At 37.9% G+C, this 25675-nt stretch overlaps 1 protein-coding gene across 1 annotated transcript in view; it reads left to right on the forward strand.

The window, feature by feature from the left end:
- Positions 1–25675, forward strand: part of atp10b (ATPase phospholipid transporting 10B) — a 45930-nt gene that overhangs the window by 12089 nt on the left and 8166 nt on the right. Inside the window, exons 3-14 of the mRNA XM_088933002.1 lie at positions 2196–2281; positions 5522–5628; positions 6747–6878; positions 7052–7179; positions 7584–7836; positions 8683–8897; positions 13719–13898; positions 18224–18821; positions 20311–20417; positions 20978–21104; positions 21482–21666; positions 25266–25572. Of these exons, the coding sequence (XP_088789128.1) occupies positions 2196–2281; positions 5522–5628; positions 6747–6878; positions 7052–7179; positions 7584–7836; positions 8683–8897; positions 13719–13898; positions 18224–18821; positions 20311–20417; positions 20978–21104; positions 21482–21666; positions 25266–25572 (2425 nt within the window). The remainder of the gene's footprint in view (positions 1–2195; positions 2282–5521; positions 5629–6746; positions 6879–7051; positions 7180–7583; positions 7837–8682; positions 8898–13718; positions 13899–18223; positions 18822–20310; positions 20418–20977; positions 21105–21481; positions 21667–25265; positions 25573–25675) is intronic.

The raw sequence follows: 25675 nt of genomic DNA on the forward strand, positions 1-25675 counted from the left end.
ATTCTAATGTTGTCTCTAAAATTTTAATGCAGATATGACTTAAATGGACAGAGTGTCTGTGCTGTACTTACTTTGCAGTAACATTTAGTGTTTTGGTGCAAATTATATGTTTTCTCAAAACTACAAAAAAATACTTAAGGTTGATGTTATGTCTTGACTGTAAACTGTGCTGTTGCATTACAAATGAGACTGTAAGACTCCCACATTAATGCATCCATACCTACAGCCTAGTGATGACATCAGCAAATTGCAGACACATCTTTGATTAGAAGAGTGAAGAATAGAGAAATAATGGTCGAGTCAGACACATACAAATTACTTTGTGCAGCTGTAATTGGCCCTATAACTGAAAATAAATCTCTACTAATTCATCTTGAAAAGATTGTCACTGATGTCAATAAGATGCTAAGTTCCTTAATGCAGCCATTTTAATTACTTTGCAATGGAACTGTACAATCTGACATTGACTTATTTATCTAACAAGGACTTTTGTTCTTTATGAAGCAGACAAGGACTTTTGTTCTCTATGAAGCAGAACTGCTCTGTAAACAAACCTCAGCACATTTCCCCTTTTCATCTACTTGTGTGAGACTTCAGGGAAGATGTGCTAGGTTAATTATAAGTTACTATAGGCCCAACATTCCAGTATTATTGTCATGCCCAGTATACCTAGGGGGTGCTCTACTTTCCTCCTGTTCCTAGTTCCCTGTGATTATTCATGTCTTTCTGGCGTGTCTTGTTGTGTAGCCTATTTATTTCCTGCTTCTGCTCTGCTACTTGCTCAGCATTGATGTTCAGTTGCCCTGAGACCCGCCTAACACCAGGTCACTGTCCTAGGCCTGAGGGCATAGGTTTCTATATGGCTATTCGTGAACAACTGAGACCGGGCTAACCCCCGTCTCGCCGCTATGCATAGGGTCTTTATCACTATCCTGCCATTCCACGGTTCGTCCTTTCGGACATACATGACAATTATTCCATAAAAGAAACAATGTGCTACACTGCTTATGATTTCCATTTGGGAATGAAGTAAAACAGCACACTGTGGTGCAACAGTGCTTGAATGTGCTCTTAGTGGCATGCTTCTCAAAGCAATTACCAAACAATTAAATAATAATGAAACAGTATAACTGTGTTACATACTGTATGCATTGATAAGGTATTTGTATGTTCTCCCCATGTTTGTGTTAATTTCCTCCAAGTGCTCTTTACTCCCACTGTCTAAAGTATTTAGTTAAATAACAGAAAAGTGAATGACAGCAGATTATACATCATACTGATTAAATGACATGAACTGATATGATCTTAAATTAACTACAGACCACTAATTATTCTTAAAGAACGTGCTTGTGTTCTTCTCACAGTGTCTATGGTTGCAATTCACTTGACATTATGATTTTAGAGAACAATCCTGACACTTAAGATTTTCCTAAACAAATGAAAAAGGCTTTTAAGTAGTTTAAAAGCAAAACATTCGGTGATATTTTGGACTGACAATAAACACGTCAGAGTGTCTTGAGAGTTTGATGAGGTATACATATGTCATATGCAGGCATGCCTCAGTACATTTCTGTTGTTGTAATAATGACAAAGCAAAAAAACAAAGGAGATCACTTTGAACAGTGATTTCTGTCTGAATAGCTCAAATTTGTTTGTCATCTGCATTCTACAGTATGTATGGCTTGAAATATTCTTTTTCCCATTTTCTGCTGTTATGACTATGTTCAGTTTGCTGGAAGAGAAGTATATTAAAATGTCAAATTATTTATGTGATACCCAGCAGAAGGCCGATCACATGACCTATTGCTATGTATGCCTTTTGATTGTGTTCAAGTGGCCTGATGGATTCTTGTAAGCTGAGGAATGGTTTTTGCCCAATACATTTTTACAGCAAGCCTGGTGTTCTGTCTATCCAGTTTTTCCGCATATTTGGTTACTGAGTGAGGTAAAAGTTTATTTTGATTTTGAGGAAAAAATGTAACTCTTTTTTTAATCCCAAATATTGTGCCTAAACAGTAACTACTAGTTTAATGATAAATTAATCTTTGAAAACTTTAAACTTAAGATGTTTCACTTCCTATGGATTCAATATATATTTTAAAAATATATACATGAGCAGACTAACAATTTACTTTAGACTGGTTTCCTAATATTTTAAAAAGATGCCATTTTGACTATGGATGTTTGTGTTTCAGAACTCTAGATTTGAACCTGAATATTTCGCCAGCATTGTCATCTGTGAGAAGCCCAACAGTAAACTCAACTGCTTCAAAGGTTATCTGTAAGTAGATGGCTTGGTGAAAAATACCCTTTACATTTCATCTCTCTCCCAGGGGCTGTATGTTTTCTTGATAAGGACTCCACTTTAGAAGAATACTGTTTTACTAATTGATTGTGAATAATAATTCAAACATTAGCTTGCCCATTAGAAGTGCCCCTTGAACTAATTAAATTCAAACACAAGTAATCAAAATAACCATTGTCTGCAAAGACTTAGCCTTGTTATCTCCAGTAGGGCCAAAAGGAACTTGTATCTCTATATATAGTACAGTCTAGTATCACTGTATACCGTACAGTGCCCTTCTAATTTATTTGTAGCTTATTATTTACCCTTGCAACTGACATCTGGTGGAGAGGGTTTTTTCACACCAGGAGGAGCTGAACCTGTTAGTTTCTGGCAGGCCAAGTCCTGAAAACTCTATGCAACCAGAGTCCCCTAACTCTACATGGGTGCAGTTCAGTCTCTAGACAATTGCCTACACTCCAATGCAGCACTGTACCTGATCTGGCACCATCACCTACTCTCACACACCCAAGCACACAGAAATACAGAAGGGGCTGGGGGAAGACAAACAGGCAACCCTAACAATATACGAACATTAACCAAAGAGCTACACATAATCAACAATTGTCATCAAACAGTTCTCTCTTACACCTTCAGGGCTCCGTGCCCTTGACAACAAACAACAAAGTAATATACTTTGAACTTGAGATCAGCTTCTCATTATTGTCCAAATAGCCTTTGAAGTGAAACTGAAACAAAAGTGGGCAGAAGTGTTAGAGTTGCTGACATGTATTGGATCTTGAATCTTCTGTGAGGAGTTTGCATAATCTCCCCATGCTCTCTTGGTTTTTTTCTGGGTGTTCTGTTTTTCTCACACCCTCACAGGGTGGCACTATATCTTCAAGAAGATTCAGAAATATATCAGATTTAACACAAAAAAAAATTTTAAACAGGCTGCAGCAACCTTTCAATCACCACCTGTTTTTAAATTAGGTTTAAGTACTGTCAGTCCTTTTTTAATTTAGTTTTGATTTGCTCTTTCTCTGTGATTCAGGGACAACATTTGCAGGTTTCACGTACTATCTGCTTTTGGAATCAAACTAATAACAGTTTAGATAAAACAGATCTCTATAAAATGCAGCAGCTGTCCAAAAGGATAAATAAGTGGCCCTCTTCAAATAGTCTGATTTATATATAGGGATTTAAAATGGATACTTGTGCCATCATCAGTCTGTTAACATGAGATTAATGAGTCCATTCTATGTTTGTAATGCATATGCAAATGATAATTTTGCTCATGTTTTATCTTTGCAAAGCTGCTTTTTTAGAGGGGAGGTGGTTATGAATGGTAAATGTACAGTAGATAAAGCTACTGACAGAAGGAAAAAAATACCTTGAAGGGCACAAAACATCAGGAAGGAAGGAGCAGATTGAGATCAATGGAAAATATGCAAATTATTTGAATATCTGTTCTTGCACTTGGGGGGGAGGACATTTTCCCATTTGCTGCACAGTCCGTGAGCAGTCTCAACAAGTAGCCCGCAATGAACTGCGGATGGAATTTGTAGTAGCATGCCACTGCAAAGTGCTCCATTTCCCCAAGCTCTCCTTCTGCGATCTGAATTCCAATTATTTGTCTTTGAATTTTGATTTGCATTAACTTTCTTCAGAAAAGCTTCTTGACCTTGGAGGGATTGCACTTTGCTGTTGAGTCAGCTTAATGAGGAAAAGCCTTGAAGATGCAATGCGCAAAGCAGTTTGATGCATCCGTTAGTTAATGACTTTGTAAATTATTTGGGAGTTGGGGGTTGGTGGGGGAAGCGCAATTAATGGTCTTTGTTACCATATATCCCTGTTTTTGTAAATATTTTATTTTACTTGTTGTTGATTTTTCCATTGGAACTCCCCACCAGCTTTCATTATTTTGCCAGTTAATCCTTGGAAGTATATTGTAAAACTCTATACTGCTGTTTGGTCCCCAAGGTTGTATCTGCATAATATTGGCATTTATGTGTGTTATCTTGTCAGTGGAGTATAAGGATGAAATGTTTGGTTATTGGTTATTAGGGTGTTTAAACGGGTCCTGACTTTACCAAATGTAAAATTTTTGAATGCGCATTAAATCAAATTAATTTGATACCAATTAACCTCTTTAGATGTGAATTTCTAACATAACTAGAAGTATGTAAAGGTGAGCTGTGTCTGTAATTGGTCTGACATTCAGTGAATTTTCATTGAGAAAATAAATGAATGCTGATAACAGTAGTAATGAGATTAGGAATCAAATTAAAAATCTCAAGCCTTTTTGCAATTAATAGGCAAATGAGATCCATATCCAATTAATGGTAATGGTGTGAAGGCTTTTATAGACCTTTCTGTTTCCAAGTGTCAATATTACTCTGTACAGTCCTGTGGTGAATATGACACAGACAAGACAGATGGAAAATCCTCAGACTAGGCTCACAGTGCTGCTGCAGTTCCCAGGCTTCATCACCAACCCTATCATTAAAACCTTTAAGAGTACTGTAAATGCCTGCGGAAAAGCAATGCTCTGGGATACTCCATAGTACACTATAAGTATTTTTGCACTTTGTATGAAGCACTATACACATTGGTACAGAACCCTTGGGCATATGCAGTGAAAAATATTATGATTGGGATTATCCATAATTCAGAGTTTGATACCACAAAAAAGTGCAGTGAGAATAGATAGTAGTTCCAATGAGAACCTACTGCTGGAAAAGTCAGCTGTGTTTTGCTTTAATATACAGTATATTACTGCTTGTTTTCAGGATTTGAGAAATATGAAGTAAAAAAAGAGCACTTGACATGGCTATTGTTCCATCTGCTTTTGTGTTCTTCAGCCATCACTGCTGTGCCACTCTGTCTCAAAAGGAAAATGAGAATCATTTGTGTCAGATTTCTTTTTTTTTATTGCTTTGCAGAGGGTGTAATGTCATATTAGGGTAAAACTGCATCAGCACACCATTGCCGGTGCTTAACCACTTTAATTTTGTCCGGCTTGAACTTAAGTGAAAGTGTCACTGTGTGCCCAGCTACTTGCCATTTCAGATTGGCTTAGTCACAGTGTTGCCATGCGAAATGGGTCATATGACAGCTACGGCTATACTTGCCTTTTGTTGTAGACCTGGTCCCTGGGGCCATAAGTGACTAATGTTTAGATAAAAAGTGAGTACAGATCTTTTTTTGAAAGGCTGTGTTGTTTTTCATTTGTAGGGATGAGCCTGACAAGAAGAAGATTGGCTTTGGCAGGCAAAACCTGCTGTTGCGTGGGTGCACCATTAGAAACACAGAGGAAGCTGCAGGAATTGTGGTCTATGCTGGTATTTTAAGTTATTATTATAATCATCATTAATATACCTTTCTTCAGCCTTTTATTGCTCCCCCTCCCCCCCACCTCACAAGTACTCTAACATCCAGAATGTAACAAAAAAAAATCTCCATTTAACCTGACTTAATCTGACAGCTTGCTTTTCATCTGTATCCACTGAAAAAGACTCAGCTTTGATAAACATTTGAGGTGAGAGATTCTTGACAAATCAAGTTGTGTCGAGTGAGTTGCTCCATGTGTTGGTTTCAGCTTTGTTGATGGAAAGGGAGGCATATCGCTGCTATGCCTCGGCTGTTGACGCTCTGCCTGTGCCTGGTGAGGTCAGGCGCAAGGTTCACACCACTCCTCCTGGGCTCAAGTTGATTGTCACTCTTCTTCAATTACATTCGCCCAGTTACACCGGAATGAAACTAGGCATTCAGATCAAAGGCATGCTCATTGGCCTTTAGTCTCATTCCCTCACACCTGGGCTGCAGTGAAAATGTTAAATTTCAATGTGAACGCTGGCAGAAAACCAAACAAGAACCACTACATAGGAGAGCCTTCATTTAAGGTGATTCAGTTTTGCAGGCTTTAATAATCATCATGACTGCTCTCAAGAAAATCAAGCCAATATTTATTTTCTTTGTTTCCTATAGATATAGATTTCAAAACAAAAACATAGCACACCTCATGAATTAACACATCCTGATTTTAACTCAAATTTACAATGAAAAATGAGTTTGCTTGAACACCTGAGATCATTAATAGAGTTTTCTGACCTGCCGTATGAGATTAACCTTGATTGACTTTCATTCCAAGCTGTCATTAAAGGGAAGCAGGAGAAACTCTGTTATAAATTACTCAATTAATAGGATGCAGGTGCAAAAAAAGCACTATATAGGAAAATAATGGTGTGTAGCCTCATCGTACTCCAATTTTAGATTACATTTGATGGCTAAATTGTCATATGATTTTATTGTATACATTATAACTTAAGTGTTAAATAATATATACAGTATTCCATTAATTGTTGTACAGTTAATAAGAGAAAGACGTAATGCTATATGTGTATTCAATTAACAAAAAACAGTTGCAATCATTGATTAATGATGTTAATTGGTGCTGTAGGTCATGAAACCAAGGCCATGCTAAATAACAATGGTCCCAGATACAAACGCAGCAAGCTGGAGAGAAGACTGAACACTGATGTGCTGTGCAGTGTTGGACTTCTGTTTTTTATGTGCCTTACAGGAGCAATAGGTAAGGCACTGACACAGTGTTACTGAATTATGATTAATGACCTATAACCTATACACAAGAGAGTACAGAGCTTTATTGCAATTATATGACATTTTAACTCATCCCCATCTCAACCTGTTTTTCAATAACAAAGTAGAAACAGGAGTTAATCTCGCCTTTTTCTCCATCCTCAGGTCACACAATGTGGCTGCAGAATTTTCAGATCCGGCCTCCATTTGATATTCCAGACATAAATGGGGAGTACATCTCACCATCTTTGGCAGGATTCTACATTTTCTTCACAATGATCATTTTGCTGCAAGTAAGTTCTGTTGGGAAATGGTATTTTTATATATTTTTTTTTTATTTTGAAATGAAATCACCATTTCAGCTCTGTTCTGAAATTCTGAGCATACTGGAGGATTCATGCACATTGTGACATTTTGTTCTGCTTGTACAAAGTATTCAAACAAGGATTCAAACAAGAGGAGCTGAAATGTATAGAAAAGCTTATTTTTCAAAACTTATTGTCATCAAATGTTTTACATTTTGGGGTATGAATGGGAAAATCTTATTAGTCTCAGAGTACATTTTTTCTTGCTTTACTGAAGAAATGTCTTCCGATTTCACAGAGAATAGGAAACAACAGAGGTAAACAAAATTCTCATGGACAGCTGAATGTATTTTAAGTGCTTTTTCCTGTTTTTTTTTCATCTTACATTCCAGGTGTTGATTCCAATCTCTCTCTACGTGTCTATTGAACTTGTGAAAGTGGGTCAAATCTTCTTTCTTAGCAATGATATTGACCTCTATGATGAGGGGTTGGACCAGCGCTTGCAGTGTCGGGCCCTCAACATCACCGAAGACCTGGGGCAGATACAGTACCTGTTCTCGGACAAGACAGGGACACTCACGGAGAACAAGATGGTTTTCAGGCGCTGCAGCATTATGGGCACAGAGTACTGCCATCAGGAAAATGGTGAATACTTCATTATTTTCAGGGAAACTGTTTTGTCTGGGGTGGCACAGTGGTTAGCCTTGCAGCTTTGGAGCTCTGGGTTCAATTCCAGTCATGGGGTACTGTATGTGGGGAGTGTGCGTCTTCTCCCTGTGTTCATGTGGGTTTTTTTCCAGGTGCTCTGGTTTCTTCCTACAGTCCAAAGACATACTGGTAGGTAAATTGGCTCCTGGTAAAATTCTGTGTCTGTGTTTCTTCCTTGCAACAGACAGACATCCCGTCTAGTTTATACCCCACTTTGCACCTGTTGATTGCCAAGATAAGCCCTAGCTCCCCTGAATTGGAAGGAGTGGATAGAAAATGGATGGATCATGTGTTTATTTTTCACTCATGACTCATCAGACACATTAGAAAATAAAAGTCAGAATTGTTTTTTTTGTCTTTTCATTGCAAGTAATCATGTACTGAGGCTATAAAAATTTTACATGTAATCTTAAAGTAGAACCCTTAGTATGCCTTTTCATCACAGTTCTATGATAAATGGATATCTGAATCATTTGTTCTAACTTTTATTTAGTATTTTGTAAAATGCAATGAACATATCATAACCGAATAGTTCCCCTCTTTAGTATGGGATATGCAAGTAAAAGCAGCTCAATATACTGCTCTGTAGTGCAGTTACTAAAAGTCCTCTTATGAAGTTCTCTAATTTCTTCCACTGTGTCACCCACTGAAAGCCGTGCTGAAGACAACAGCTCAAACCAGAACACACACAGAAATTTTATTTATGTGCCTGTGTGTTCCCGAGTTATGACATAGCAAGACTGAATGACCTCTCATTTGTAATTTTTCTTATGTTCTAAATAGCAATACGGCTTGCAGCCCATGGAGAACTGGATTCAGATGAGGAAGACTTGTCTTATGTCCACAGACAAGTCAGGTCTCGACTCAGGCCTAACGTCAGGAGCCAGGGCACCAAGAGGCTTAGAAGATGGCATAGTGCCAAGGCTTGTTATGGTGGTCAAACTAAAAGGAAGTCAGCAGGGCGCATGGACAGTGAAGTGGCTTTCAGCAGTCCACTTGTGAGTATATGCTGTATGCAAAGTTTGCGATTCTTCTATATAATTGCAAATCTATGCACTTTAACAAAATAATCAGAAGCCCCTATGAATGACATATTACACCTCCGTGATAAAGAACACCTTGAACAAAATGTGGGCATGCATTACACAAGGTTTTGACAGTCCATTGCAGTTGATGTATATCCCATTCTTCTGATAGAATCGCCTTCAGCTGAAGTTGTAATGAGGGGTAAAGGTGTGTAACATTGAGTTGCACGTTCCTCCAATTCTACTGGTTTTCAATTCTATAGAGACCTATTGGCATTGAGGTTGCATGATGCTAAGGTTCTATTCATTTGACTGGGGATTCCTTATATTTTAGCAAGGAAAAATATCAGCATATGGATGGCATGGTAGCACAGTGGTTAGCATTGGTGCCTCGCAGAGCTGGCTGGGGCCCTGGAATCATTTCCTGGGGTCTTATCTACAGTATGTGGAATTTGGATGTTCTGCCCATGTTTGCATGGGTTTCCTCCAGGAATTCCAGTTTCTTCCCATAATCCAAAGACATACTGGTAGGTTAATTGGCTTCTGAGAAAACTGGCCCTGGTGTGAGTGTGCCCTGCGATGAGCTGGCATCTTATCCAGGACGTACTCATTCCAATTGCTTTCCAGGATAGGCTCCAGCACCCCCCCAACCCTAACCCTGTATTGGATAAAGCTGTTAGAAAGTGGATGGATGGACATATTAGCATATTCTAGTTAGAAGTGGCATACATATGTTTTAATTGACACAAGCTGTTGTATAGTTTGTGAAATGGTTTGTGTTTTTGTAATGATCTGTGGATTTGTGTTCACTGTTCTGACAGTCACTTCAACTGAGATTGTGCTGATATAAATGTTCCTTTATCTTAAGTTACACTGACAGATCTTATGAGTGAAGCCTAAGCATTTTAAGAGGTAAATAATGAAAAATGGAAGTCATGCTTTTTGCAGCTATCCAAGAAAATATGAGCCATTACATACGTATTGTTCTATATCTTTGTCACCAAAAGTTGCCTAAAACCCAGAGCTCTTAATAAAACGGGATAAGAGACCAGTGTCATGTTGCCACAATCAATATTAGATGTTCTGTACTGTTCACAACTGGATCAAGGAAGGTGTGTTGCATTAAGCATCACAACGTCTAACCAAGTAATTTTAGTTCAGCAGTGATACTCAGTAAGTAAGTAACTCACACAGTAAGTAATTTTAAGAAAAGTGTTTAATTTTTGTTCTGCAGTGGGAGGCAAAATTTACAAATGTTTCCATGCCCTTAGCTTGTTGCTGTGATTCAAATTGTACTTGTAGAACAGAGATGTTACTTTCTTCTCCAGGGCACTGAAATGGCAACCTTGTCTTCTTCTGTTTTCTTTTTGAAAATTGCAGTGTTGGAAAATGGATTAAAAAAATGCATGAGGTTAGTCTGACAGGAGAGTAGGGAAACAGGAAAATTCTGTTTGTATCTGTCTGGTGGGATGCCCTGGTTGTTGGGCATTTATCTGGCTAAGCTGATTACATTGTGGCTATGAAGCAGAAAACAATGACTGATTGCAATGACATTTGGCTACAGGGATAAGTTCGGTTGCACAAACCAGAAGATTCCTTATGCACTGTATATGGGTCTTTGTTTAGTTTTTGGAAACGTTATTTCTTCTGGCAAGGCACAAAGCAAGCTTGAACTTTATGATCATTAACCTCAATTTTTTTCAAAAACAAGAAAGATTTGTCGGAATTTTGGGGGGTTTGAGATACAGTATATTGGTTCTAACAAGACTGCTGCAAATTTTTCTATCCTTCTGTAGTGCAAACTATAAGGTGCATATTTCTGATGGATTTGCACTGGTCATAGGTGCAATCAGTAAGATTATTTCCTATTCATATAAAGCAGAGAGTGTATTTAATGTAATTATGAGAACAAAACAGCAAATCAGGCAGCATCAGGTGAATAAGCCCATCTGTTCTCTGCAAATTATTAGTACATACAGTTTTTTCTGATCGCAGTATGTCTCACAAGTAAAAAAAAATGTCAAAGGTTTTTTGCAACATTTAAATACTCCTTGTAACTGCAAAAACTGTTGGAAAGAAAATGCTGCACAGATTTGATCTCCAGGTTGGATCGGTGCTGCCTAGGCTGCGTTGTGCCGATTTTGTTTTTTGAGACAGGCAGAGCACCTGTTTGAAAGGCTGAAAAAAGAGGCTTTGAGTGCTAGGGGGTGACAGCTTGATGTTGTCACTGTCCAGCAGGAGAGGAAAAGTGTACCATTTCCACGTTCTGGCCATTTAAAGCACCGCAGACAACTGCTACCCAGCCTGCCGAGCTTCTGTTCTGTCCAGGGTTTGTCGAAACAACTAGCCTGTGCCAGAGTAACAATGTCCTGGGTGTGCTGACAGTGGAGCACTCTTCCTGATACTGATCCATTCAGACTGGCCTCCATATGTTCTATCACTTTTTCTACCACCAATAAAGATGGCTGCAAGCTTTTGTTTGCCATATGGGCATGCTGAGGAAACAAAACGCGGTCCATTGATCCGTCATTACAGTCAGTTACCACAAAGATAACAAATGTGTTATTGTCATGGCAGCTTCAATTTTCTTGATTCTCTGCTGTGAATAGTCATCTTTGTACTGTATATGCATGTGTCTGAGGGTAGGTGCTAAAGGAACTCTGAATGCATCCTTGTGACTGTGATAGAAACAAATCTGTGTAGTTTTGCAACTGTGTTCTAGTTCCCAAGGAAAGAGCTATTTCACTTAAGCTTATATGCCCTGAATTTATGTTTGTGTGTATAGTAACATAAGAAGTGCTCATATACCGTATGGTTGGCCACTATTCACATCTAGCTCTTTGGGAGATTAACTCAGGCATGTGTCCACCTCAGTTATGCAGTCTAATGTCATTGTTCACTGACAAACTTTCCCTTCCTGCTCTTTGAAGCCCAGAGTCAGAGTTCATAGACTTTTGCAACTGGCAGGACTTTAAATGCCCAATTTCCCATAAAGGGTTTGACATCCATTTCACTGGTATTTAGTTATTTAGTTCACTGGTACCCTAGTTATTATTTCTAGGGTGTAAAGACAAAACAAAATAGTGCAGAGTTGCAGTACATTCAAATCTGTTTCTTAAAGTGCTGTATCTAAAGTAAAAAATGCTGTGGTCTATTTAGTACCATTTTATGTTCACATTGGCTTTATATGGCTTTATATGGTGTCCCTCTGCTGTTTTAGGAACAAAATAGGAAGTTCTTGAGGTTCATTTATCATATACTTGTAATATATCTAATGTGCTCTGGATGTGCAAGACAAATTTCCTTAGAGGCAATAAAGTTTAATTCAATTAATTCAAAAATCTGACTAGAAATTCAGTACACATCAAACAATGCATCTTGTCTCTCTCATTTTCTTCTTCATCACTGCCGGTGTCTGTAGACAATTTCGTGTTAAACAATGTAATTAATCATTTAGTCAGGCAGGTAAACAGTAGTTCTTTGTAACCCTCTAAATTTAATTACTTTGTTGTTTTTTCTTCCATAGCTCATCATGATAGTACCACAATTCTTATTTTCTTGAAGATGTAGAAGAAACATAAAAATGGCATGCGCCTGATAAAATGCACTGTTTTACTGTGGTTCTTCAATGTGATAACATGTTGAATTGCCATCTTTGAAGCTTTGTTTTTCTAAGACACAATCTGTAGCTTAATTAACTGTAATTCCACAAAAGTATGTTGGTGGCCCTTCTAACTTGGTTTGTTCATAGTGTGAGTAATACATCTTAAATTGCAATTATCACTGGGCTGTACTTGAGCAAAGGGAGCAATCTGGTATCGCTGAGTAAAACCTAGTACACGTGTCACACAGTGCAGTTTTTGATTTGGGGGCATCTTCTGTCTGTAAGCATCTGCTCAAAAGGGTTTGTACTCTGGCTTGCTCTCCATTGTATTGCACTCCATTCCACCTGTTCTCTAATCCCATGTGATGTCGCCTTGGCACAATTTATCAAACAGCTGTGACAGCAGGAGGCAACATGAATAAAATAAATTGCCAACATCTGTACTCAACAGATTAATGGAGCAAATAATAAGAAAACTAGACCCGGTGGAATTTTATCTGTCAGTCCGAGGGCAGTCTTGTTACAATGGAGAAAAGTAAAAAAAAAATGTTGACCCAAAGAAAAATTGCAGCCCTCTTTTACTTTCGTAATCCTTTTTCTTATAAAAAATCCATAATGGCTTTGTTGAGAATTACGGTATGTAATTTGAAAGGAGACAATTATTGGATGGGTGTTAGGAAGAAATGTTGATGAGGAAGGTGGTATTAAAATCTTTGTGGGTGAATGGCAAACTTAGAAAAAAAATTCCATTTCATTTAATTGAAAGACCCATTTATCACTGTTTTGATTCTCTGGCTCAGTTTAATCTATAATTCTGTTTATCTGTTATGTTACTGTTTATATCTTGGAAAGGAAAAAACAACATGATGAAAAATCTCGCCTCTCATCCCTTTAAAACTGCTTTTAGAATAAAGTCTATTTATCCTGAAAATTGACCTATGACTTTTTGCCCTCATGCTGACTAAGTGACTGTGACTATGAAATGTTTATGGTTTTCTTGCATCATTTTTACCTGGTTGTTTTTAATTGTAATGTCTTCATTAAAACATCACATCAAGACAATGTCCTTGTAGGACCTATTTTGATGATTCCACAAAATCAAAATAAAACTGTTTTGGTTTATACTGTGCATACGTTACATATTCCAGACTGAGAGCACACATTCACTTCTGATTGCTTTTTCCCTACAGGAAAAGGATGTCATTCCTGATAGGAAGCTGTTGAAGATTGTATGGGAGACAGACAGCCAAATGGAGGCATGGTGCAAACATGGTCACAGCTCTGACAGTGCCTCCTACTTTGACTTTTTCCTGGCATTGGCCATCTGTAACACAGTGGTGGTTTCTACAGGAACAGTACCAAGACGCAGGGTGAGTAATTACTCATGCACACCCTAAACACAGCTACTCATCTTGCAGCCCTTCCAATCCAAATTCGATAGGAGAGCTTCTGTATGCAACAACAAGCCCCTCTTTTCTTGAACTTGATAATTAGTCAGATCAATGTAACACATACACTGTAGAGTAATGATTATCACTGTCGACTTGAAGGTTGTGGGTTCAAGTCCCTGCTGAAGGCTGGTGTATCCCTGAGAAAAGATCTTGAGCAACTCCAGTCCACTCTGCTACACAAACATAAACCAGCATTGCCTGGGCTTATCCTTCAACATCCTAGCGTCCCATTCAAGGGGGAGTCACGTACTCTCAGTCTACTTAATGCTACAGAAACCAGGATAAGCTCTGACCTCATGAGCCTCAAGGATTGAGTATAGGCTGTGGGCTTTACTTTGCACTAAAGAATTGTGGTAATCCTAAGAAATTGCTTTTGTGAGTACAGCTCATTCCAAGTTGATCCCAATACAATCATCAGATCATTTCTTCAGAAATTATTTATTTTTTGTGTGTTCACACCCTCCACCCCTTATGTGCTTATGATGAGACTTACTTGGACATACTTCATGATTCAGGGTTGTATGGCTTGTGAGAAATTCGGATTTGCAGGCTGCCTTGCTGAAGGAGTCAAAGAACAATGCTAAAAAATTATACATAAAAGCAATTCATATAAAACACCTTTATCTAGGAAGATAACAACTGGCCATTCGTATATTGTCATTTTATTATGATAAACATTTTGAGAGCTCTTCTACCTTTTAATGTTTTTATTTGGCCCAGTTTTAAGTGGGACAAATACTTGTCAAACACATATTATTATTAATTTTCATATGCAGAAAGCTTTGCCAGGCAATTGATGACCCAGTGTAGGTCCTGGCTAATGATCACTGATTACACTTATCTAGGTTGTACATGAAATTAATTAATGCCAAGGATCATTTGATCCCATCCACTTAATTCTGACAGCGTCCAAAGCTTAGGAAATAATTACAGTCAATCTTATTACTTTGATTATAGTTCATTCATGATTGCATTGCATCAGTTTAATCAAATCTAAAATTAAGATAATCAGAGTTGCACTACTCAAGCTCTGATCAGGCTTAAGATTTAAAAAAATATTTTCCCTTGTTAAAAACATTCTTTTAGCACAGTACCCTATTTTTATCAATATCTTACTTTGACTTTATGTGTACAGTACAGTGACATACTGTATAGTATATCTTCAGGTTTGGTTCATGCTTTGGTAGGCTGTTGCAGAGCTATAATAGCAGTATTTTCAGTTTTCACAGTCAAAAACTGGCTGACTATACACTGATAGAATTTGTGGCTATCGCAGTCGAGAACTAATGTTGATTCTGTCAGATGAGAGACCCGAGGTTAAAGTTGAGTTTCTTCACCTTAAGTCTAGCTGCTACATTTTTTTAAAAAATTAGCGATCATATAATGAGCTCATCTTCATATCTCCTTTGAAGTTCAGTACTTGTGCCATCAGCAAGTGTATTCAGGTCATGTTTGAAATGTTAATGAAGACAGAGACCACGATGATTGTGTATCATTTATTGGAGTCATAGGGCAGAAAAAGACAGAAAATTGTTTTATTTTAATTTTTAAATTGCTGTAATAAAAGGCATTTGGCATTCTTCACTCTTCTTTCTCCTTTCCAACTGTACCATTTCAGAAAGAGCTGCAGTTTAAAGAAAAAGTCACTGACATGAATATGAGTCCATTTAAGATTTTAAAATAGTTGCCTACCAAGCACAAGGCAATGACATTAGATCATTCCAAGACAGTAGATGATTAGAGCTGGTATGAATTAAACTTCTTCCCCTAACCACACAAACCATTTAGTTTATTAAATTATGTTACTAGTGCCAGATTGTTTTAAGTCTCTTGCATGATTTATTTCATAAGCTTTGAAAAGGGTGCTGTGTCAGCATGCAAACTGCAAGGGAACAAGCAGAGGTTGAGCCCATGCTGAAATGTAGAAAGAAAAAATTAAACATACATATGTGGAGCTTTCTTCTGTTTATTCTTACTGAGTAGAGAAATTTAAAGTGATGATCTGCAGCATTTTCATGTACATATTTAAAATTCAAAATAAATTATATATTACCAATAACCTGTGTTCCAGGCAATTCAACATTTTATATAGATTAGAATGATAATAATCACAGGTTAAAACGTATTTGCATAACTTTCTATATATAATAAAATTATATACTACATTCCCATAATTCAAAAGACATACTGTTTAAGAACTTTCTTTCTAATCCCAGCCCTAAATCTAAGAAGTGCAACACCCTAAATATAAGTCCAACTTTAGCCTATATTTAATTACTATGATTGCTACATGATAAGTAAGGACCTAATCACAGCCTTAGTTAGTTAAATTCATTCATCTGTTGTAATGATATATCACTGTCTTTATTGCAAGTGGTTCAGTGCTGTCTAATTATGAAAAGAAGCAAAAAAGGATACTTTCATCTTTTCTGAGTTGCATCCTAATTTTTGTGTCAACTTTATTTTTATTCGTTTAAATTGTGTCGAATTATTATAACCCAAAAACTCACCAGGATGGTAAATGTTGTATACATTTACAGGATGTCTACTTCATACCTGTGCACATTACACTGCTTTCCAGGCTTTTAAGACAAACTCTTATTAATATTCTTTAGTTTTGTGGTAACATTATTAAATGTTTTTGTCCTTTCCAGTAACCTGCACACATTTTTCTGTTTCTTCATTAAATCTCCAAATTTCACAACTTTAAAACCTTCTTTATGAAAGGTGATTAGCAAATCTCCGTATTGATGGTATAGTAACTCTAATTTATAAAGACAGGTTAAATATTGATTGTTTAACTTTATAAAAAACAGTTAGTTTATATGAATCTCTGCACCGAGCAGCACTGTGGTTCAGTGGTTAACCTTGCAGCTCTGGGGCCCTGGGGTGCTATCTGTGTGGGGTTTTTATGTTCTACCTGTATTCTCGTGGTTATCCTCTGAGTTCTCTGGTTTCCTCCTACAGTCTAAAGACATAGTGGTACAGTATGTTAATTCAGGTGGGTAGCTGCGTCACCATGCGTAGGCTGCATCCCCCGGACCATCAACCCGATCAGGAACTCCCGCCGTAACAACTGCATTCCTTTGGTGCTTCCTTACCACCCTAACACACTTCCTATCCCCAGGACCATTAACCACAACTTTTCCATCCTACAGGATGATCCCTCCATTGGGGCCCTCTTTTCTGATCGCCCTATTATCTCATATCGCCGACCACCTAATCTGCGTAACCTCCTTGTTCACAGCTCCCTTGACCGCCCTCAACAACCATCCACACCAGGCACTTTCCCTTGCAACAGAGCTCGCTGTATCACCTGCAAGTACACATCCACCACCACACTCATTCAAGGCCCCTCAGGACAATTCCGGATCACCCAGACAGCATCTTGTACCTCCAGCAACCTTATTTACTGTATCTCTTGCAGTAAATGCCCAGCCATCTACATTGGAGAAACAGGAAGGAGACTCGGAGACCGCTTCAGAGAACATGTCAGGGCTGTGAAGATTAAAGATCTCTCCAAGCCCATTGTTTCTCATTTCACCTCTGACGGCCATGACCACTCTAATCTCTCCGTCTGTGTTCTCAAAGACAGTTTTCCGAACTCATACATCAGAAAGACCACCGAAACCAAAATAATTCTGCAGCTAGGATCACACATTCTCCCTTCTCTTAACGACAGACTTCTGTTCTTTTAAATTTTCTCCATTCATTGGAAGTTTCATTTCACACCTCTCTGCACCCATTCTGACTTCACACCTCTTGATTGGCCTCTCTTTCTGTCCCCTGCTCCCGCCTCTCACTCCTCCTCCCTCCCTACCTTTGTTCTCCCACTACTTTACCTTTGCCTACTGCCCTGTCTCTCTCACACCTGAAGAAGGCTCCACGGCTGAAACGTTGTGTTCTCTTTCTTCTTTTTTTCAGCATGGAATAAACCTATTACTTGTTCCTTTGCAGTATGTTAATTGACTTCAGTAAAAATTGGCCCTAGTATGTGTGTATGTCTGTGTCTATATAACTTTCACCCAATTTACTTTATTCTAAGGTTTTCCAGGTGTCGGTACATAAAACTACGCTGGAACTTAAAAAATGCTTCATAACTGAGGAGTTTTATAAGCCTCAGAGAACACATTATATCTATCCACATCAGTGCCAAAAAACAGCTTATCAACATTGTCAGTATTAGTCATCCTTTTCCAATTCTCCTTTAATTTGGAATAATATGAGCACCTTTATATCTGTAGGTAAATGGACCACTCAAAAAAACACCTTCCCTGAGCTCCCTCGAGGCATTGCAAAGCTTCCTGAAGAAACTAAAATCAGAGCGGTTAAGTCAAGTCATAGCCTCCCTCCAGTCCCTGTCAGGAAAAAGCAGTGGGACGAACAAGGTCAGTCCCTCGAGTTCTGGGGGCTCCGCGAATGAGGACATCGGGGGCGAAGACAGAAGCTCTAGCGGCTCTGCCAGCTCGAGGGACAGTGGCCTGAGCAGCAGGGCTAGTGAAGACGGCAGGGAAGAAGTGGATGCAGTGATGGCGAGAGACAGGCCTGCGGAGAGAGACGTAGGAGACCTGTGCTACGAGGCCGAGAGCCCAGATGAAGCAGCATTAGTGTACGCCGCCAAGGCCTATGGCTTCACCTTGCTTTCTCGGACCCCTGACCAGGTGATCGTCAAACTGCCTCAGGGCACCATCCTCACTTTTGAAGTCCTGCATACGCTGGCCTTTGACTCCACCAGAAAGAGGATGTCTGTGCTGGTCAGGCACCCAGTCACCGAGGAGGTAGTTTTGTATACTAAAGGTGCGGACTCTGTCATCATGGATTTGCTGGACTGCGCATCTAGAGGTACATGTCTTGACTATGTGAAAAAAATGGCCCTTGATGATAGCCTTCAATAGGGTATCTGCTATTTTTTTTTTCCCCAAGGCTGATATGAAATGAAACTTCTGCAATCCAGCAACATATTGTTTTTTCAGATAACTTATAAAAGAAAATCAATATGGGTTGGACAGCCTTTCCATTAAATATAGCACCTCCATTCAATCAATGAAATTCTAGACCTTTGCCCATGTGACAGCTTCTATATTCAGTCAGTGGTTTTAGGTCTACTTGGGGTTGTGTGTACTCTGTGCTAATGGGTACAGGGAACTTTTCTTGCATAGTGATATTGTTTTTTACAGGTTACATGGTTTGCAACAGCACTAAATTAAGTTTAATTACTGCTGTGGTGGGCTGCTACTTCTCCCTAACATGTATCAATTATGAAAAGCAGGTTTTGAAATCGGAATTCACTGAATGTACTGTAGCTTCAAAGGTAGGACAGTCGGTTTAGTTTAGATCTCTGAATTAAATAACAAGCAGTATATGTAGTGTTAGTGTTTTACTCATTTTTTTTTATTCTAATAGTGAAATAAATCAGTCAGACATACAGAAGAGATCTGTCCATAAGCAGAGATGAAGTTTTCAGTAAACTTTACATCGGAAAACCATTCTACCTTGGATAACACAATGTCAAAACATGATCTGAAACAAACCTGCTGCAATTTTCTTTTTAAAAATAGGAATAGATTGCCATGGATACCAGTAAGAACATTTTCTTCCCATGCTGAAAGTTTGAAAGAGATGTCACCATTTTAGGTTTATAGAAAGCATTTGACTGAAAAATAAAAAATACAGTGTATATTGTATTTAAAAATGCTTTTCATCTGGCTTGCTGTTCATCCTCTCTAGATTAGCTCTTTGTTGAAAAACACAAGATTCCCAGGCATTGGCATACTTATAAACATCTCTCTCTGGTTATCTGTCTGATGTCATTGCTTTCAATTGTACTGCTGATCAATACAACATCAAATCCGCTGAATTTTTCCCACAAAAGCCATTGGTTTTGACAGGTTAAAGCAAACAGTTCTTTACCAAGGTGCCTATAGTTTTTTTTATATCCAACATAAAACTTAAATTCCATACAGTTCGTAGTAGAGGGCTCGTGTCAAAAACAGCATAGTGACGAAAACAAATTGGAATGTATTGAAAGTAGTTCTTACTGAAAATAACATTGGCAGTTTCTCCAATGTTCTATTATTATCTAATGCACTATTATTTTTACTAATAGCGGTATATTGATAAGTTATTTTATGAAAGTGGGGGTCACACAGCAATACAGTAAATACTGCAAAAGCCTGAATGGAATTGAACTGACCAAATTATACTTACTCAAGGTTATTAATTTAATGCAAGAGCAAAACATAATTTTAAACTAGCTAGTATACTGTAAATTAACCAGAGTCTTCCCAAAACATGATGAATGTGTTTAATGGATTCATGTTTTCTATTCCAGAAAACCAGGATGGACACAAGAAGTTAAAAAAAATAGCTGTAAAGACACAAAAGCACCTCAACTGGTATGCCAAAGATGGGTTACGCACTCTTTGTATAGCTAAAAAGGTAAAAATTCGGAATTACAGAGTTATTTATAATTATAGTTGTGTAGTCCACAGGGAAATATCATCTTCCTCAGCACCACAGTGAATGTGAGAGATGTCGAACACAGTGATTGTTTTTGGTGTTCAATGTTTTTCCATGTATGCTTTTATTTTGTGTTTATTGTATAGCTTTAGTCTTATTACAGCTAGCTACCATACTTTCTCAAGGTCTTTTAATGGCAGTACTCTTGCTAAACATCAATGTAGCCATCACTATGTCTCCTACTACATGAAGTGTTTTTGCTCACTGCAGCCAACACAGTATACAAAGCCAATGCCTTATTGTCAAATTTATTTCTCTATCAGTGGGTGAAATATGATTATTTACAGCTTGTCTGGATCAGAAGCACTGGTTGTCAGGGTTGATTACTTCCACATCTTTTTTTTCCTTTCCAAACCTATTAAAATTATGTATTTGATCAGCTATACCCAGAAGGGGAAGTTCCTCTAGCAACAAGATATGATTTTTTTTATTATTATATTACGTGGTGCCTTTGGAAAAAGCTCCCTCTGCTTCCCCAGGTTTTGAGCGAGAGAGCTTATGAAGACTGGTCCAGTGTGAGAATGGAAGCTGAGGCAGCAATTGATAACAAGGATGAACTGCTAATGGAGACTGCTCTCCACTTGGAAACTAACCTTACATTGCTTGGTAAGGCTGACAATCTGCAAGTTAAAGGAATGGATCCTGTGCAGTGCATTTCTTCACTCCATATCCATATAGAGTTGTGATAATTTATTTGCCTTCAGTATATGATTTCTTTCTGTTGTAGACATTTTGGGGGTTATAACACATGGGCCTCCAGTAATCCTTTGCCAGGTGTTATGCTGATTGCCTGTACTACACCAAATCTTCTATTTGTGTCTAGTAAAAAAACAGTTCTGTTCACTGAGGGCAGAGGTGAGAAGAATTTGGAAAATGTAGAAGTTATTCTGAATTTCACATTCTTTTACCAGAGAAAATGAGAAGTTATTTTTTCCCAGAAAACAGTTTCTAAACTAAATTATCTTTATCTATTAATTTTGTAGGGGCCACTGGCATTGAAGACCGGCTACAGGAAGGAGTGCCAGACACTATTGAAGCCCTCCGTGAAGCTGGCATACAGATTTGGGTCCTGACAGGAGACAAACAGGAGACTGCAGTAAATATTGCCTATTCCTGCAAACTACTGGACCAGACGGACATTGTCTTCACTATAAATACAGATAGCAAGGTACACTTCAAAAGAAAACTATCAATTTCACTCTCCCTTTTCTTAATTCACACAATTTTAAAGAATAAAAACAGCGATAACAAGAACCATTAGCACTTTTTTTGCTCTCCAGTCCAACCAGCAGTGTGTTCAATAGGATTTTTCAAGAGTATGAGCCACAGGGAATAACAAGTAGCATTTCATCTCCTTGATATTTTATAGTACAGCTTTCATGTAGTAAACTTGTTTTCTAAGTGAAGAATAACATTTTGCAGCAGTATATTAATAGACATCATACATGTATTTTTTATTTGCTGTCAAAATCTATGTGCTCATGGATATGCTAATACAACCTACAAAAATGCCAAAGAAGTTTGTTCTGTACACAAAAGAGGGAAAAAAACTATCATTAAAATTTAAATTAGTTCATTGAGTATGAATTTATCAAATATTAATAACTTTCAACTCAGGCTTTAGGCAAGACATAGCAGGCCCTTAGACATACACCTTTATACTTAACTCCTCCAGGTAATATGTTGTGCATTTGATAAAAGAGATTGACATGTGAGGAGACAGAAGCTGAAATTACAACACTGCAGTTATTAGCATTACAATAGTACTAGACCTTCAGAGACTTGGAAGCTGAATTCCATCTGCAATGCAGAGAGTCATAATAAAAACAGACAGATACGCTTTCATGCTCTACTCTGAAAATGTATTGCCATCTATTGAGCTCATGATATGCTTTACAGAGGGCATAAAGAAGACAACTTCATTATTCTCTGTAAAGCTCTTATTTCAGTTGGTCAGAAACAGAAAGGAGCAATTGGTTTCTGACCCATACTAAGAAAGGTGGTGAAAGTAGGAGGCAGATTTCAATAATACTTTTAGAAGCTTTTATGAACTGATTAAAAGATGACTGTCTCCTTGAATCGCAAGGCATCTTATACATAGCTAAGAATGTGCCCCCTCCTCTTGTTAAAAATGAGCAGCTTTATGTATTTTCATTCTTACATCTGTTTCTGTAGAGAGCACAGGTTTATCAGTCTCATCTCAAGATGAGCAAATACTCTCAAGAGGTGCTATCTCTGTGCTTGGTGTTTCATAGAGGAGATTTTTTTTCACTCTTAAGATATGTAAAACAAAGGAGCTAGTTAGGTGTCATTACATTTCTCGAACACCTTCTTTCTTATTGCCCTCCCACACCTAGAATTAACAGAAAAATATAGGGATTTTCAAGTGCAGTTTTGTCTTATTTAAGTAGCAGATTAATTCCAGTTCAGTCATTCTGTTCTTTAAGCATCACATCACTGAGACTTATACAGTACATCTGAATGTCTGCTTGAAAGCATTCTGTTCTAAAAGAACATTCTACAAAAAATCAATGTGTTCTCCTGTTTAGTGGCAAGTATTTTTAGAAAAAATATTTTCTTAATGTCTTATTTAAAATGATTTGTCAAAAATGCTGATGATTCTCCTTCAATATTCAAGGACATCAATTGTCCTTCATGTAATATAGTCTCAAATAATGCACTTTATTTTTCCTGTATGGTTCATTACCAGAATAGGAATCAAGCACTACAACAACATTCCAAGCATTGCCCTTTAACCCTAAATTTAGTGATTCTTCAAAGATAATTGTAGAGTTTCACGTCATCAGGGTGACCTGATTGCAAGAGATAGGATGTCTGTTTAATGTGGAAGTTGTTCTTAAGTTGCTGTGCCAGCTGGAAAGTGAGGTGTGCTCTTTTTTTGCATTCACTTTCCAGCTGAGTCATGTCACAATTTGTACAACACTATAAAAATCTTGTTGGGACCTATTCCAAATTTAAAAAATCAGGCGTGTGCACACATGCACACAGGGACAGATTTGAGACTCCAATTGACCTAGCCAGCATATTAGTGGGAAGTGGAAGAAAACCAGAGCACCCAGTTAGAATCCATGTGGATAGTGGGAGAACATGCAAACTCCACAAAGAAGGCACCCAGGATGAAACTGGCTGAAGAACTGTAAGCTGTTGAGCAGTGCTAACCACCATGAGGCCCCAGTTTTTACCTTGATGTTTTCTGATGTTTGTATTTATATTTTAAAGCAAATGATTTTTTCATAGACCCATAATATCAAAAAATCTTGCCAAGAACAGAATGGGGCAGATGATGAGCATAGCACCTAGGTATTGCAGAAATGTTGTTTTTCTTGATAGCAGAGGTGGGGGGAACACACTTCCATTCTAATTGGTGCATTTCCCTCTTGGCTTCTTTTCTTGACAGACCGCCATTGATTCTTTGCAATCTTGACTGTTCGTTAGTGAGCACTTAATTGCCCCCCCCCCCCCCAGCTCTTTTCAAATGTAAAATGCATGCATTAAGTCATTGCATGCCTTCAGCTAGTTTCCTTTTAATTGAAATTTGCAATGTGGCCAAAAGCTTAGTCATTAGAAAAAAATTACATATTAGTAAAGGTCAAGCAACACATGATATACTCATTGTCCTTTATGACTTTTATGGGTTTTTTTTTTAGAAATCATTTTTACAAACTGTCACAACTAAATTCCATAAGACCACATACTTCCATTATGATTATAATGAAGAAATACAGTAGTGCACTTGAATTTCTGAATAGCCAGCCATTCATGACTAGTTTTTCATTGTTTTCTGGAATGTATTTCTGGCTTTTGAACAAAGTCCCTGTGACTTGAAGTATTATGAGCACATCGCAGTGTGCTGCATTTCTGTAGCTTACAAACTTGGCCCACAATGCAGTAATTAGTTGACATTTGGTCATTATTTTAGATGTGGATATTCATGGAATTTAAACTTTTTTATACCTGTAAGTTACCATTTCATGTATTTCAGTTCATATAATGGACACGTGGAACAGATGTTTGTCCAGCTGCTGGTTATCTTGATTTGCACCAATTACAGCATTACCATTTTATTCAGTTAGGAGCAAAAGGCATCAACAATATCTACAACTCAATTTCCAGGTGTCCCCTGGACTCATGAAAGTTTATTCGGGTTGTGTTTTGTCAAAAAGCTATATTCTCCTTAAACTGCTATGCACACATTTGTGATTGAAATAAATTTTAAAACGAGCTTGTATTCAGCAGGCATAAAAGGACAGGTGGAGCATGTCATTAACTACTAGAAAACACGTTCCACATGGGCCCATAAGTTCTGTCATATCCATGATCAAAACCACTTTGCAAAAAGGCATCACACGTTGTAGTTTGCCTAAATAAAAATGTGAAGAAACACTTTGTCAGTAACCTACACTCATAGGTGTGACAGCATTTAAAAAATTTTGCCTGTGACCTAAAATTACATTTTTTTAGTCATATCTCTTGCCTTTTTTGGAGTATCTAAAAAAGGCAAGAGATACAGTTTGTGCTTTACCAGGATGGTTCATGATGATTGTGTTTATTAATGATTGATGATCTAGTTATGGACACAATCATGACGATGCAAGATGGCAGTGATTTTATACACATCTTATAGATTTTGTAGGTTATGATGCTAATGGTGTGGCTTTTGTTTTGCAGTAATAAGATGTGTGTATTCTAGTATCAGTCTAATAAATAGGTATGCTGACATTTTCTGTCTTGTTTTTATATCTATAGGAGGCCTGTGAGTCCATACTTGACTGCACCATTGAGGAAGTAAAGAAATATGATCCTGTTTCCCAGTCTCAGTTATTTAGAGTAGGTATAACCTCAGTCAGGCCTGCGGCTGAGGTGTACCCCAAGTTTGGCCTGGTGATAGATGGCAGAACACTCAGCTTTGTTTTTGAGGGGGACCTCAAAACGAAGTTCCTCGAACTGGCTCAGCGCTGCTGCTCTGTGCTCTGCTGTCGTGCCACTCCTCTGCAGAAGAGCTCTGTGGTCAAGCTGGCACGAGAACAGTTGAAAGTCATGACCCTCGCCATAGGTACTAAACTAATTACTCTATACTTTTGTGCCTGACTTTACAAAATATTTATTACTAACATTTAATGTCCTCATAGTCCATCAAGTTCATATACCTATATTTA

This window comes from Atractosteus spatula, chromosome 14 (assembly GCF_055471065.1).
Source record: "Atractosteus spatula isolate fAtrSpa1 chromosome 14, fAtrSpa1.hap1, whole genome shotgun sequence".
Classification (NCBI taxonomy): Eukaryota; Metazoa; Chordata; class Actinopteri; order Semionotiformes; family Lepisosteidae; genus Atractosteus; species Atractosteus spatula.